The sequence below is a fragment of the Sceloporus occidentalis genome, unplaced genomic scaffold (assembly GCF_023333645.1).
Source record: "Sceloporus occidentalis isolate IW3139 unplaced genomic scaffold, rSceOcc1.0.p SCAF_1, whole genome shotgun sequence".
Lineage (NCBI taxonomy): Eukaryota > Metazoa > Chordata > Lepidosauria > Squamata > Phrynosomatidae > Sceloporus > Sceloporus occidentalis.
In genome coordinates this window covers 278,291,458-278,304,035 of record NW_028316981.1, presented here as the reverse complement: position 1 = coordinate 278,304,035, position 12,578 = coordinate 278,291,458, and the positions used below count along the sequence as shown (strand labels likewise).

Sequence of the window (12,578 nt, the reverse complement as noted above, 5' to 3'; positions counted from 1 at the left end):
TTTCAGCACAGAATAAGTAAAGAGATAGTACAGGAATATCTTGTTAATCTAAATGAATTTAAGTCTCCAGGACCAGATGAACTACCAAGGGTATTAAAAGGACTGGCAAATGTAATATCGGAGCCATTGGCAATAATCTTTGAAAACTCCTGGAGAACAGGAAAAGTCCCAGCAGACTGGAGGAGGGCAAACATTGTCCCCATCTTCAAAAAGGGGGAAAAAGAGGATCCCAACAATTATCGTCCAGTTAGTCTGACATCAATACCAGGAAAGATTCTAGAGCAGATCATTAAACAGAGAGTCTGTGAACATTTAGAAGGCAATTCCATAATCACAAAGAGTCAACATGGGTTTCAGAGAAACAAGTCATGCCAGACAAATCTTATCTCTTTCTTTGATAAAATTACCAGCTTGGTAGATGAAGGGAATGCTGTGGATATAGTATATCTTGATTTCAGTAAGGCCTTTGACAAAGTATCCCATGACATTCCTGCAAACAAGCTTGTAAAATGTGGGCTAGACAAAGTAACTGTTACATGAATTTGTAATTGGTTGACCGGCCGAACCCAAAGGGTGCTCAACAATGGCTCCTTTTCATCCTGGAGATAAGTGACCAGTGGGGTCCCACAGGGCTCTGTCCTGGGCCCAGTGCTATTCAACATCTTTATCAATGACTTGGATGACAGAATTGGGGGTATACTTATCTAATTAGCAGATGACACCAAATTAGGAGGAATAGCTAATACCCCAGAGGACAGGATCAAAATTCAAAATCACCTGAATAGATTAGAAAGCTGGGCCAAAGCTAACAAAATGAAATTTAACATGGAGAAATGTAAGGTACTACACTTATGGCAGAAAAATAAAATGCATAGATAAAGGATGGGGGACACCTGGCTTAAGGAGACTACATGTGAAAGGGATCTAGGAGTCCAAGTAGACCACAAATTGAACATGAGTCAACAGTGTGATGCGGCAGCTAAAAAGGCCAATGCAATTTTAGGCTGCATCAATAAAAGTATAGTGTCTAGATCAAGAGAAGTAATAGTGCCACTATATTCTGCTTTGGTCAGGCCCCACCTGGAATACTGTGTCCAGTTCTGGGCACCACAATTCAAAAAGGACACTGAGAAACTGGAGCATGTCCAAAGGAGGGCAACTAAAATGGTGAAGGGTCTGAAAACCATGTCCTATGAGGAACAACTTAGGGAGCTGGGGATGTTTAGCCTGGAGAAAAGAAAGTTAAGAGGTGATATGATAGCCCTGTTTAAATATTTGAAGGGATGTCATATTGAGGAGGGAGCAAGCTTGTTTTCTGCTGCTCCAGAGACTAGGACACGGAGCAATGGATGCAAGCTGCAGGAAAAGAGATTCCAGCTCAACATTAGGAGGAACCTCCTGACAATAAGGGCTGTTCAACAGTGGAACACACTCCCTTGGAGTGTGGTGGAATCTCCTTATTTGGAGGTCTTTAAGCAGAAGCTGGATGGCCATCTGTCGAGGATGCTGTGATTTGGATTTCCTGCATGGCAGGGGGTTGGACTGGATGGCCCTTGTGGTCTCTTCCAACTCTATGATTCTATGTTTGTAAGTTTTTCAGCTGATTTTTTTTCTACCAAGTAATGCACCCTTTCTTTTAAAATCAGTTTTCCCTCTACCCTCTTTCTGCTTGTTTATTTGATACACAAAAATGCCACTGAATGATTTTGTACAGAATTAAGCAATTCTCTCCTTAAGAACCAGACATTTGACCAAGACATAGAAATGTAGCAAGACCTATCCATCACTGTGCTTTGAGTTGTGTAGAACTTCAAGTCACATCCACCCTAAGATAGCAGATAATTATATTCATTAGGGAGAGGATACAATCAAACAAAAACAGCAAACAGGGCTAATACTAGAAAACATGAACTAGATTTCGCCAAGTCACATCAATGATAGCCAAGTACTAATATAGCTTTGATGGCCCTGCCACCCACATGTTTTCTGCTGACCCCTGGACAAAAGACAGTTTATTGCTATAATAATTTATAAACCATCTCTAATGATACTTGATAGTGGAAGCAAACTCCATCCTATGGCATCCTGGAATGTATCGTTTGATGAGATAGTCCAAATGCTCTGCTAGAGCTTTAACTCTGTTCCTTGAGCTACAGAACAGAATTTCAAATACTTTATGAAACAATAAATTTGAGGATTCCACAGGATGGAGCTGTGGCAGTTCCCATGATATCAAACTACTATAAATGTCTACTGGAGCCACTTTCAAATCTTTCCAGTTAAATCACGTTTCCAAAATAGATAAATCTTGAATTCTCATTTTCCTTTCTCACATCAGAAATATCTCAAAGCAGGATAATTCATTTCCTCTATAATTAAGGACAGAGTATGATACATATCAAGAAAAGAAAGTAACATGTATATTGCACCAAATGCAGTTAGATATTTCTGGATGACTCAAAGTTAAACAAACTAAACCCGTCTACAAGGAAAAGGGCAAATGTGCAATGGTCTGGAGTAGACAGGTGTGAAAGAGTGGCCCAAGTGCACCCCAGCCGCAAGCGGGTCATGGACCACTTCGACCGCATGGCCCACTCCCAAAGTGGACCGCAACCGCAGGACCCAACCTGTGCTGCTAGGAGCCAGATTATTCTGGCTCCTGTTTGCTCTGGTCCAAAGGACTGGAGTGCAGCAGCTGGAAGCTGCTTCATTTGGCTTGCCTATTCCAGGCCAATGTTGCTAATTCCCAATTATTATTTTTTTTAAATGCCATGAAAAACAACAACAGATTGACAAAATTATTCTTCCACATTCCCTGATCCAAGGCAACTAGCTTCAATTGTCAGTCTCAATGCTTATGAGAAAAGGAAAATCCTTGCTTATCAGAATAAGATATCACATACCTTTTATCATTTTATGCAGGTTAAAAAAGTAAAGCTAATTGCTCCTCAAGTCCTTCTCCTCTTTACACCTATATTAGATTTGACCCATTTATATAGTACAAATGAGCACGTTTGAGATTTTTCACTGTCAGTATATTAAAAAAACTAAGACTGCTACATATTTTTTATTTTAAATAAGATTCTTGCCATCCAAGTCATAAAATATTTAATATAAATACACCACAATCCATATTATATGTTTACTAAAAGAAAGCAGCTTTTTGAGAATGTTACCTTCTGCTCAGTTGCCCTAGGCCACTCTGCATCTTTTCTCTTCTTTTTGCCTTTTCTGTCTTTGCTGTGCTGAGCAGTTCCACTTCCATAAGACTGCAGATCTACCCGTGAATGGAACTGATACCGACCAGTTTCAACATCACAGTAGTAATAAATTCCAGTGGCTGGATCATAATACAGTTGTGATTCCTTTCAGAAAATTATTAAAAAATAAAATACATCTCTTTAAACTTCATAAACATATTATATACTATAATACTAAGATCAAAAGTGAAGTATGAACAAGTTTAGAAAGGAAATAGAAAGTAAGCAAGAATCAAGAATCAAAACAAATTTTAATCAATAAAAGCTCCAAAGGTTTCAGTATACCAAGTATACCAATATATCAGCAAGATGACAAAAAGGTTCTGGTGTAATTTATGTATGGCACAATCTGGATTAGCAGAGACATCTCATGGTCAATGCTTCACACTTCACTTTAAGAACATCCTTTGCAGAGAAATGTGACAATAATAATAATAATAATAATAATTATTATTATTATTATTATTAACTGTCATTCCACAGGTGAAGTAGAGTAGACAAAAGTAGGAGAATGGCCCCATGCAGACAGGCCAAACTAAAGCTGCTTCGTGTCACTTTGGAGGTATGCTGTTTAAATGATGCATGCGTACTAAGAGTCCGGGAGCCATGTCAAAGCCTCAATCCAGTCCTAAGGAAAACAGCGCAGCTTTGGCGCAGCTTCCAGACTCTTAGTACGCATGTGTCATTTAAACAGCATACCTCCAAAGTGACCCGAAGCAGCTTTATTTTGGCCTGTCTGTATGGGGCCAGAATGACTTTCCTACAGCTCAATTGTTATATGAAATGAAATTGCACCCACCCTCAGGTGTGTTTTAGATTGCTCTTTTTTGGATCCTATTTGAGAAATCAACTTTTTAGCTAAACCAATGTATCATAATTTTGGCTTCTGGTGAGAGCTCAAGCTCTATTTGCTCTCTGACTCATTTATTAGCAGAGAACCATCCTGGAGCATCACATTTCAAATGAGTTGATTCTATTACTCTCAGCTTTCTTCACTGTCCAGCTTTCACAATCATGTGTAGAAATTTTGTTATTTGGTGATTCTGGTTTTTTATTTAATTATATATCTTTACATGAGGGTCTTATCAAATTCCTTCATAGCTGTCCTTACAAGTCCTAGTTTTCTTCTGATTTCTTCACTATCGTCTCCATTTTAATTGATAACTGAGCCAAGGTATACAAATTTTTTTAACTACAATGTCTTCCTCTACTTAAAAGTTATGTTAATCATCTTTAGTCATTTTTCTTAACATTAGCTGTTTCTACAAGAAACGGCCATTCACAAAATATTTCTTATGAGAACTTCCATCAACAAATCCTATTAGTTTACATTTGTTAGAAAATATGTATCTATTTCACAAAATGGCAAATCAAATATTTACCGAGTTATAGTAGAATCCAGTGCTATGGTCATAATATAATCCTGTAGTTTCGTCATATATAAATCCTGTTTGTGACACAGCAGCCTCTGCAGCAGCTCTTATACTTTCTGCTAATGTACCTTCTGTTAATTCTGATTTCTAAGATTAAAAAACAACATAAATGACAACAAATGAAGTACAGAACATGTTTTGCAATTTATTTGGTTTCCCTAGTAAAAGAATACTACGAAATACAACTGTCACAGATGGGAAACAGTACACCAGAATTACTGATACTCCAAATGCTGTCCTGTGACACCCTGATGAAGCTGGGATTCAACCCCACGCAGCATTCTACTCACTGTAATGGTCTGGTTTATAAAATTTGCAAGTTCCACTTATTTTCTACATGCACAAGAGCCAAATGTTCAACCTACCCATTTGCAGTTTTTAAAATACAGTTCTATATGAAATTAATAATGAATTAATAAAACTCTTTTTTATGAAGAAGGGCTGAGAATGCTTTCATCCTCTAGTGCTGGTGCAGTACAGCTGAAATAAAAGCAAGCTGGAGAGCTCTACCTCTTTCTTCATGTAAAACTATGTTGTTGATTTAAGCAGCATCAAGGAGGAACACACTATATATCAGAACATGAAGTAACAAGAGCCAGGTAGTTATATAAGTGGAAGTTCAATTATTCCCACTTAGCTAGCATTTCATGGATTATCTTTCAACCTAAATATGTAGGGCTGTCATAAGAATAATACACAATAATCATGTACACCACCAACTACTTGGAGGAAGGACACGATGGAAATATAATAAACAAAATGCGGCTCACCGACTCATTGTGGATTGTACAGTCATGTCCCACATGCTCATCATGCTTTGTGCCATTTACACCTGGATGATCACTTAATTGTAACTCATCTACACAACTGGGGCTTGGTCCTTCATTATCTGGCTGCACTGGTACATTGGGCAAATCAGGTGGATCAGTACTGTTGTAATAATTATGGTAGTAGTAATAATCTGCAAAAAATTAGAAGGCAAAATTAGTCACTCTTTTCTTTACATATTACATAATATTTTATTTCTATAAAAATACCTTGGTCTTCCAGCACCCACACAGCAGTACAAACAGCTCACAAGAATTTAAAACCACAATAAAAACAAAATAATATGACCAATTAATAATGGAATAAAAACAGGACCATACCACCCCCACCTCCTGTGGATACCAACATCCGTGGATCCTCAAGTCCCATTAAATACAATGGCATAGTAAAATGGTGTCCCTTGTATAAAACAGCAAAATCATTCCTTCTGAAATTTATATATATATATATTTGAAGTATTTTCACATCCATGGATGGTTGAATCCATGGATAAAAAATCTGTGGACATGGAGGGCTTAGTGTACTTTCCAATCCTCAGCATTTGGCACTGATGAAATACTAATTTAAAGATTGATACCTGAATGCTATGGTAAGAACAATTCTAAAACTTTTATCTAAAGCGCTATATAAATAAAGCATAGTAATAATTTTATAATGAACCATCTAATTTACATTTGACAAAAAACTGAAAGGACCTAGTGCAGCCAGACAGTCCACATCCCCCCCTAACTCTTAAGACAGAAGTTCAGACATCAAGGAAATAAATGCAATGGACAGCAATCAGTTAACGGTCAGACTATTCTGCTTATTACTGAAGTCACACCATTTGCTACCTACCTGCATCTGACCACGCAGAAAACGCTTCCGTTTGCACTTCTGTAGTGGATGTTTCCTTCTCATTTCTTTCACCCTCACTGATTTTCTTACTGAGTTCTTCAACCTACAAAACAGGATATGTACTTAAAGTTAGACACAAGTACTGATTTTATAATGCATAGAAAATCAGAATAAATGGCAGGAGCATTTCTATAGTGGATGATCAAAAGGAAAGGGCCACACTTCAACAGTAATAGGCTGACACTAGAAGGGCCATCCAGTCCAACCCCATTCTGCCATGCAGGAACTCTCAATCAGAGCATCCCCGACAGATGGCCATCCAGCCTCTGCTTAAAGACCTCTGAGGAGGGAGATTCCACTTTACTCTGAAGAAGGAAGGAGTGTGTTCCACTGTTGAACAGCCTTTATTGTCAGGAGGTTCCTCCTAATGTTGAGGTGGAATCTCTTTTCTTGCAGCTTGCATCCATTGCTCCGTGTCCTAGTCTCTGGAGCAGCAGAAAACAAGCTTGCTCCCTCCTCAATATGACATCCCTTCAAATATTTAAACAAGGCTATCATATCACCTCTTAGCCTTCTCTTCTCCAGGCTAAACATCCCCAGCTCCCTCAGTCGTTCCTTATAGGGCATGGTTTCCAAATCCTGCACCATTTTAGTCGCCCTCCTTTGGACACGCTCCAGTTTCTCACTGTTCTTTTTGAATTGTAGTGCCCAGAACTGGACACAGTATTCCAGGTGGGGCCTGACCAAAGCAGAATATAGTGGCACTATGACTTCCCTTGATCTTGACACTATACTTTTATTGATGCAGCCTAGAATCGCATTGGCCTTGTTAGCTGCCGCATCGCATTGTTGACTCATGTTCAACTTGTGGTCTACTTGGCCTGCTAGATCCCTTTCGCATGTAGTCTCCTTAAGCCAGGTGTGCCCCATCCTATATCTGTGGAGTTCACTTTTCCTAGATCCCTTTCACACACGCTCACAATGGACAGGAGGCTGGAATGTAGGACGCGTCCGGGAAAAGGACCCCCGCATTCGCCCTTGTTCTACCTGCTTCCTCCACTTGGCGGCGCAGGCCTGGGCCCTGAGGCGCTGCTTCTCCTCCCTGGCCAGGCGGCTTCGGCAGGCGCCCAGCTCCTGCTCCAGAGCGGCCACCTTCTTTCGCAGCCCTTCCAACTCGCCGGCCGCCTCCGCCATCTTCTGCTTCCTCCTCAGAGACCGGGGCAGAGGCAGCGGGACGGGGCGCCACAACGGACACTCTTCCGAGCTTCGCGGGGTTGGCTTTTTCCGCCGCCGCCGAGGCCTCCAGGGGTAGCCATGGCAACGGTCGCGCGCAGGGCCAAAGTCGCGCCCCGCTGGCGGGGGAGGGGGAGGGGGAGGCTCAAGGGCCGAAACGGACACAACTGTCACCCCTCTGACTAGAAAACTTTCTCCAGAGCCACCAGAAGCCCCGGATGTTATTCCTAGTCAAAGAGGAAGTGACGTCACATAAGGACTCTCTAGGTCCTCCAGCCCAACTCTATGGTCAACATCAGCTCGATATTGACTGTAGAATTGAGCTGGGGCCTAGAGAAGGGTTCTCTCTAGGAATCTCTTCCAGCACAACTTCTGGTTGATGTTGACCATAGAGTTGTATTGGAGGACCAAGAGATTCCTTGTCAAAGCCACAAATCTCCCATGTTCTCCCAGTGTCAAGCGGCTTTTTCCCCTTCAGTGCAGACAAGGCTATAGAAGACTTATATTTACATACTGTATATTTCATTTACTCTCTCTCTCTAATTATTACATATCAAAACAAATAAAAATAAAAATGCAAAACACCTGTGGTTTCTACAAGCAAAAAACAAAAGCAGCCAGGCATAGCCAGATTATTTCTAAAACTGTAAATTTTAAACCATGAATTTTAAATGTAGATTGTTTCAATGCGTATGTGTCTTCTTTGTTCCTTTAAACTGACATATGTTTTAACTGATGCATATTTGTTGGTCTGTTGTTCCCTGCCTTAATCCATGGGGAGAGGTGGATAAGAAATAATAATAACAACAACAACAACAACAACAATAATAGCTTATCCACCTCTATTATTATTATTATCATTTCTTTACTAGGAGATGGACTGAAGCTAACAGTTAACAAGTGTGCAGATCAATTTCCTTGAGAATCCTGGATCAAAACCATTGTATGTCACAAAGCTGAGGCAAGCAAAGGGTGTGAGGAGGACATAGAACTGCTTTTAGGTCAAGTGATTGTACAGATGAACACCAGAGGAGTCTGGGTAAAGCCCCTTTAATAGAGGCAAGAGGGAAAATTTATTTTGGGTTGTCATGCAGGTGACAAAACACACCAAGCAGCTGCAGTGGCTGATGCTATTCCTGATCCTTGCCGTCAAATGGCCTTACCTGTGAGGGATATTTCCAGCTCCTGTGCCACTGTTGGGGTTTGCAGAAGGTTCGCCGGCAGCCAGAGGGGCCCAGGCCTATTCAACAAGGAGCCTCACAAGTCAAAGTTCAGCAGGTGCTCTTATTCTCTGCCTTGTGCAAGATAGCATGAAGATGGGACCTAGCAAATGTACTCACTAGCACTTTCCCTTCCCTCCCTCCTCCCTTTTCGGTGCAAGCCATCTTCAGTTAAGCCAGTAAGCGTTAACTCAAGCTGGCAATGAATACCAAATATACGAAGCTTCCATGCATATGAAAATCAAAGCTTTTATTTTTCCAGTGCCACTCATCCTGAGATTTGCATACCCTTCAGCATTTCACAGGTGAAAACCAGGACACCTGTGGCCAAGAAACAACAGAGCATGGTCAAAATGCCAAAAGTTATTAATGAGGAAATGCACATTGCCTAGGAGAGTTTTCTTTTACTTGAGCCTATTGGGAAGGACAAGATTACACCCCCTCCCATCTCTTCTCCACTGCTCAATAAATTGAGTGCAAATTACTTTGCACTTTGAACTCAAGGGCTGAACAGACCACACCCTAACAGGTGGCTTGCAGCTGTCCCTTTCAGCGCCAGATTGGGGCTGTGGCAACTACATGCCATGTCCCGATCTGGCCCTTTTGCACCACGGAAAGGGTGCCATAGCCACCGACGCCATAGCTTTTCAGCACTCCTTTGGCACTGCCTCATCTGGACACAGCTCCAGAGGAGTGCCTTGATGCCACTCGCCATGTGGTGGGGTGAGTGGCGTCATGCTGGCATGGGGGCGGAGTCAGGACATGCATAGTGCAGATGCCACACCCCCACTCTGCTTCGATGCCAGGTTTGTTGCTGGTCTGTCAAGGCTGTCAGTTTGCACCAACTGAAGTAAGACAAGGAGAAAAGCAGGAGAAAAGAGAAACTGGGAAATTTTTTAAAGTACCTTAAAAAGTGGGATGACAGGGGATTAACTGGCACTGTCTGTACCAAATCAGGACAGCTAGAGGGTATGAAGTATATATTTAAAATACATTAATATATGTCAAAAAGGGCAGCTCCAATCCCAGATGTTATTAGGCATCCTCTTAGTCACCATTGGGTAAAGGCTGCATCTACACTACAGAAATAATGTGGGTTGACATCACATTAACGGCCATGGCTAGGTGCTGTGGAATTCTGGGATTTGTGGTTTTGTGAGATATTTAGCCTCTGTCAGAGCTATGGTGCCACAATAAAGTACAAAGCCCAGGATTCCATAGCATTGAGTCATGTCAGATAAAGCAGTGTCGGACTGCATTATTTCTGCAGTGCAGATGCAGCCCAAAACTTGTTTATATCATAGTTATTATTATTATACATTTATTTATTGTAATTATTATTACATTTATTTATATAGCACCATAGGCTTCACATAGCGCTTTACAAAGGAGGAAAACTACAATCCAAAAATAAAAACAAAGTCTGCCTACGACATACAATCAAAAACCACAAAGACAGTTATAAAATTAATAAAATATTACTATAACAAGGTTAAAATAATACTATAAGATGTAAATTAATACAAATAATATGAATAGTTGCATTTGGAGAGCCACATGCTCCACATCTTGGGTATGAAGTGGTCTAATAAATAATAATAATTAAAACTTTTATTTGTATCCCGCTTTTCTGTGATGAGACAATCAAAGTGGCTCACAACACATTAAAATCCACATTTACAATATTGTGTCCCAAATTCCCCCCCTTAAAACAGGATTAAACATGTTACAATTAAAATATCTATTAAAACAGAATTAAATATATATATACAACGAGGACAGAGCGGTGGGCTAATACATGATGTGGGGGGCAGTTATTCTGTGGCTGGGCACTTTTATTCAGGAAAGGCCTGCCGGAAGAGATCCGTCTTGGCAGCTTTTTTAAAGCTGTCTAAGGCGCATTACAGACCGCCGAGAAGCGGCGGTCTGCTGCCACCGCCGGTTGCAGTGTCCGGGAAGCGCAGCAGCCAAACCGCGCAGTTCCCGGATGATGCACAGAAGGAGCGTGAAAATCGTGCTCCTTTCTGGGCCCCGGAAGAGACGCCGCGAGGCGCTAGTTGAGCACTCGCGGCGTCACTTTCGCCACGCGACGTGCGGATGCAGAGCGTCCGTTACCTCAAGATGGCGGCGGCCATGTGGAACGGACGCCGCCATTTGTTACAGACTCAGTCCATGCTAGGGTTAGGGGCATCTGGAAGAGACGCCCCTTTCTAACCCTAGCACGGACTGAGTCCGTCCTAGGGTGCCCGTTTATAATGGGCCCATGCTGGCAATCTGAAATATGTTTCCCTACATTTGCTTTAGATGTTTTCATAGGTGACAGCTAGCTGACAATTGCATTTACAGTTCTCTGACTGATGACCGTAGCTGCAGTGTACTATTCATCTGCAACACCATTTAGCAAATATATAGAGAAGGCATAACCAGTTTTTACACTCTATTTTATAGTGTAAACCATAAATGTATGTTCAGATTATAGTACAATCCTTTAAATCTCTATGCTTAAGCTTTTGATTTTTATCAGCAATGCTTATCCACTGATTTTAAAGGTATTTAAACTACAGTTTAAAGTACCGTATATTACTGTACATATTTTCTCTAGCGCAATGGAAGCATCCCTTTGTATTTATGCACAGCACTATTAAAACAATAGCACTAATGGCTTTTCTATTGCACCCATTTTTGTATTTGTGGTTCTAAGTCATTTTAATAGTTTGTTACATCCTAGTTGTTGAAAGCTGTGGAATAGTGATTTTTAGATATCCACTCTACTGTGATGCTAAGTTCGAGCCTGTCACTGGCGGGATACAGACCGCCCCAAAAGAGCGGTCTGCCGCCGCCTCCATTTCTGCCGGTGGGAAGCCTCAGTTGCCAAATGGTGAGGCTTCCTGGTGGCGGAAAAAGAACCTGCAAAAAGTGGGTTCTTTTTGTGTCACACTGGCGATGCCCGAGTGCGCAAATGGCGCACTCGTGATGTCGCCAGCGCAATGGGACATGTGGACGCTATGCGTCTGTCACATCAAAATGGCGGCACCCGTGTGAACAGGGCGCCACCATTTTGATGCCCCCGTCACATGCTAGGGGTGAGGTTGGTATGGACGCTGCGTCCTCGGCCAACCCCTAGCACGTGATGGGGGTGGCGCAAAGGCCCATTTAAATCGAGCCACTATCTCTCATACTGGCCCACCACACAAACTTCTTTTCAGGATAAAAATGGAACCACATCACTTCCATGAAAGAAAGGTGGTATATAAATGTAATAAATGAATAAGTTATCTCAAAGTAATTTATTCAAAATAAAGGAGGTTTATATCCCCACTGGGCTCTTGACTCTGGAGTTCAGGGTTTGATTCCCTACTGGGCCATGAAAACCAGTGGGTGGCCTTTAGGCAAGTCACACTCTCTCAGCCTTAGGGGGAAGGCAATGCAAACCTCCTCTGAACAAATCTTGCCAAGAAAATCCCATGATAGGTTCATTTTAGGATTGCCATAATTCATAACTGACTTAAAGGCACACAACAACAGCAACATACTTTAATAATAAACCGGTATTTATCTGCTAGGCTAAGAGACTACAGTTCATGTACTTACACACCTAAAACATACAGGATTATTGATGAACAATGAGAAATTTTTATATGATGGATCTATACCTTACCTTAGAAAAGACATCTTTAAAAGATACAATGTTACTACTAATAAAACAACGGTGGATATATAATAAAAATAGTATAGGTAAAAGTATGTGACCATGGGTACATCACACA

The 12,578-nt window shown here is 41.3% G+C and overlaps 1 protein-coding gene across 3 annotated transcripts in view; it reads right to left on the bottom strand.

Moving 5' to 3' along the window:
• Positions 1–7,810, bottom strand: part of LOC149323946 (angiogenic factor with G patch and FHA domains 1-like) — a 29,347-nt gene extending 21,537 nt beyond the window's left edge. For all 3 annotated transcript variants that reach the window (XM_089494501.1, XM_089494504.1, XM_089494500.1), the window contains exons 1-5: positions 7,406–7,810; positions 6,359–6,461; positions 5,464–5,654; positions 4,643–4,780; positions 3,177–3,365 (exon numbers count right to left, since the gene is read on the bottom strand). In XM_089494501.1, the coding sequence (XP_089350627.1) occupies positions 3,177–3,365; positions 4,643–4,780; positions 5,464–5,654; positions 6,359–6,461; positions 7,406–7,552 (768 nt within the window). In that variant the 5' untranslated portion in view covers positions 7,553–7,810. The remainder of the gene's footprint in view (positions 1–3,176; positions 3,366–4,642; positions 4,781–5,463; positions 5,655–6,358; positions 6,462–7,405) is intronic.
• Between the last annotated feature and the right edge of the window lie 4,768 nt (positions 7,811–12,578).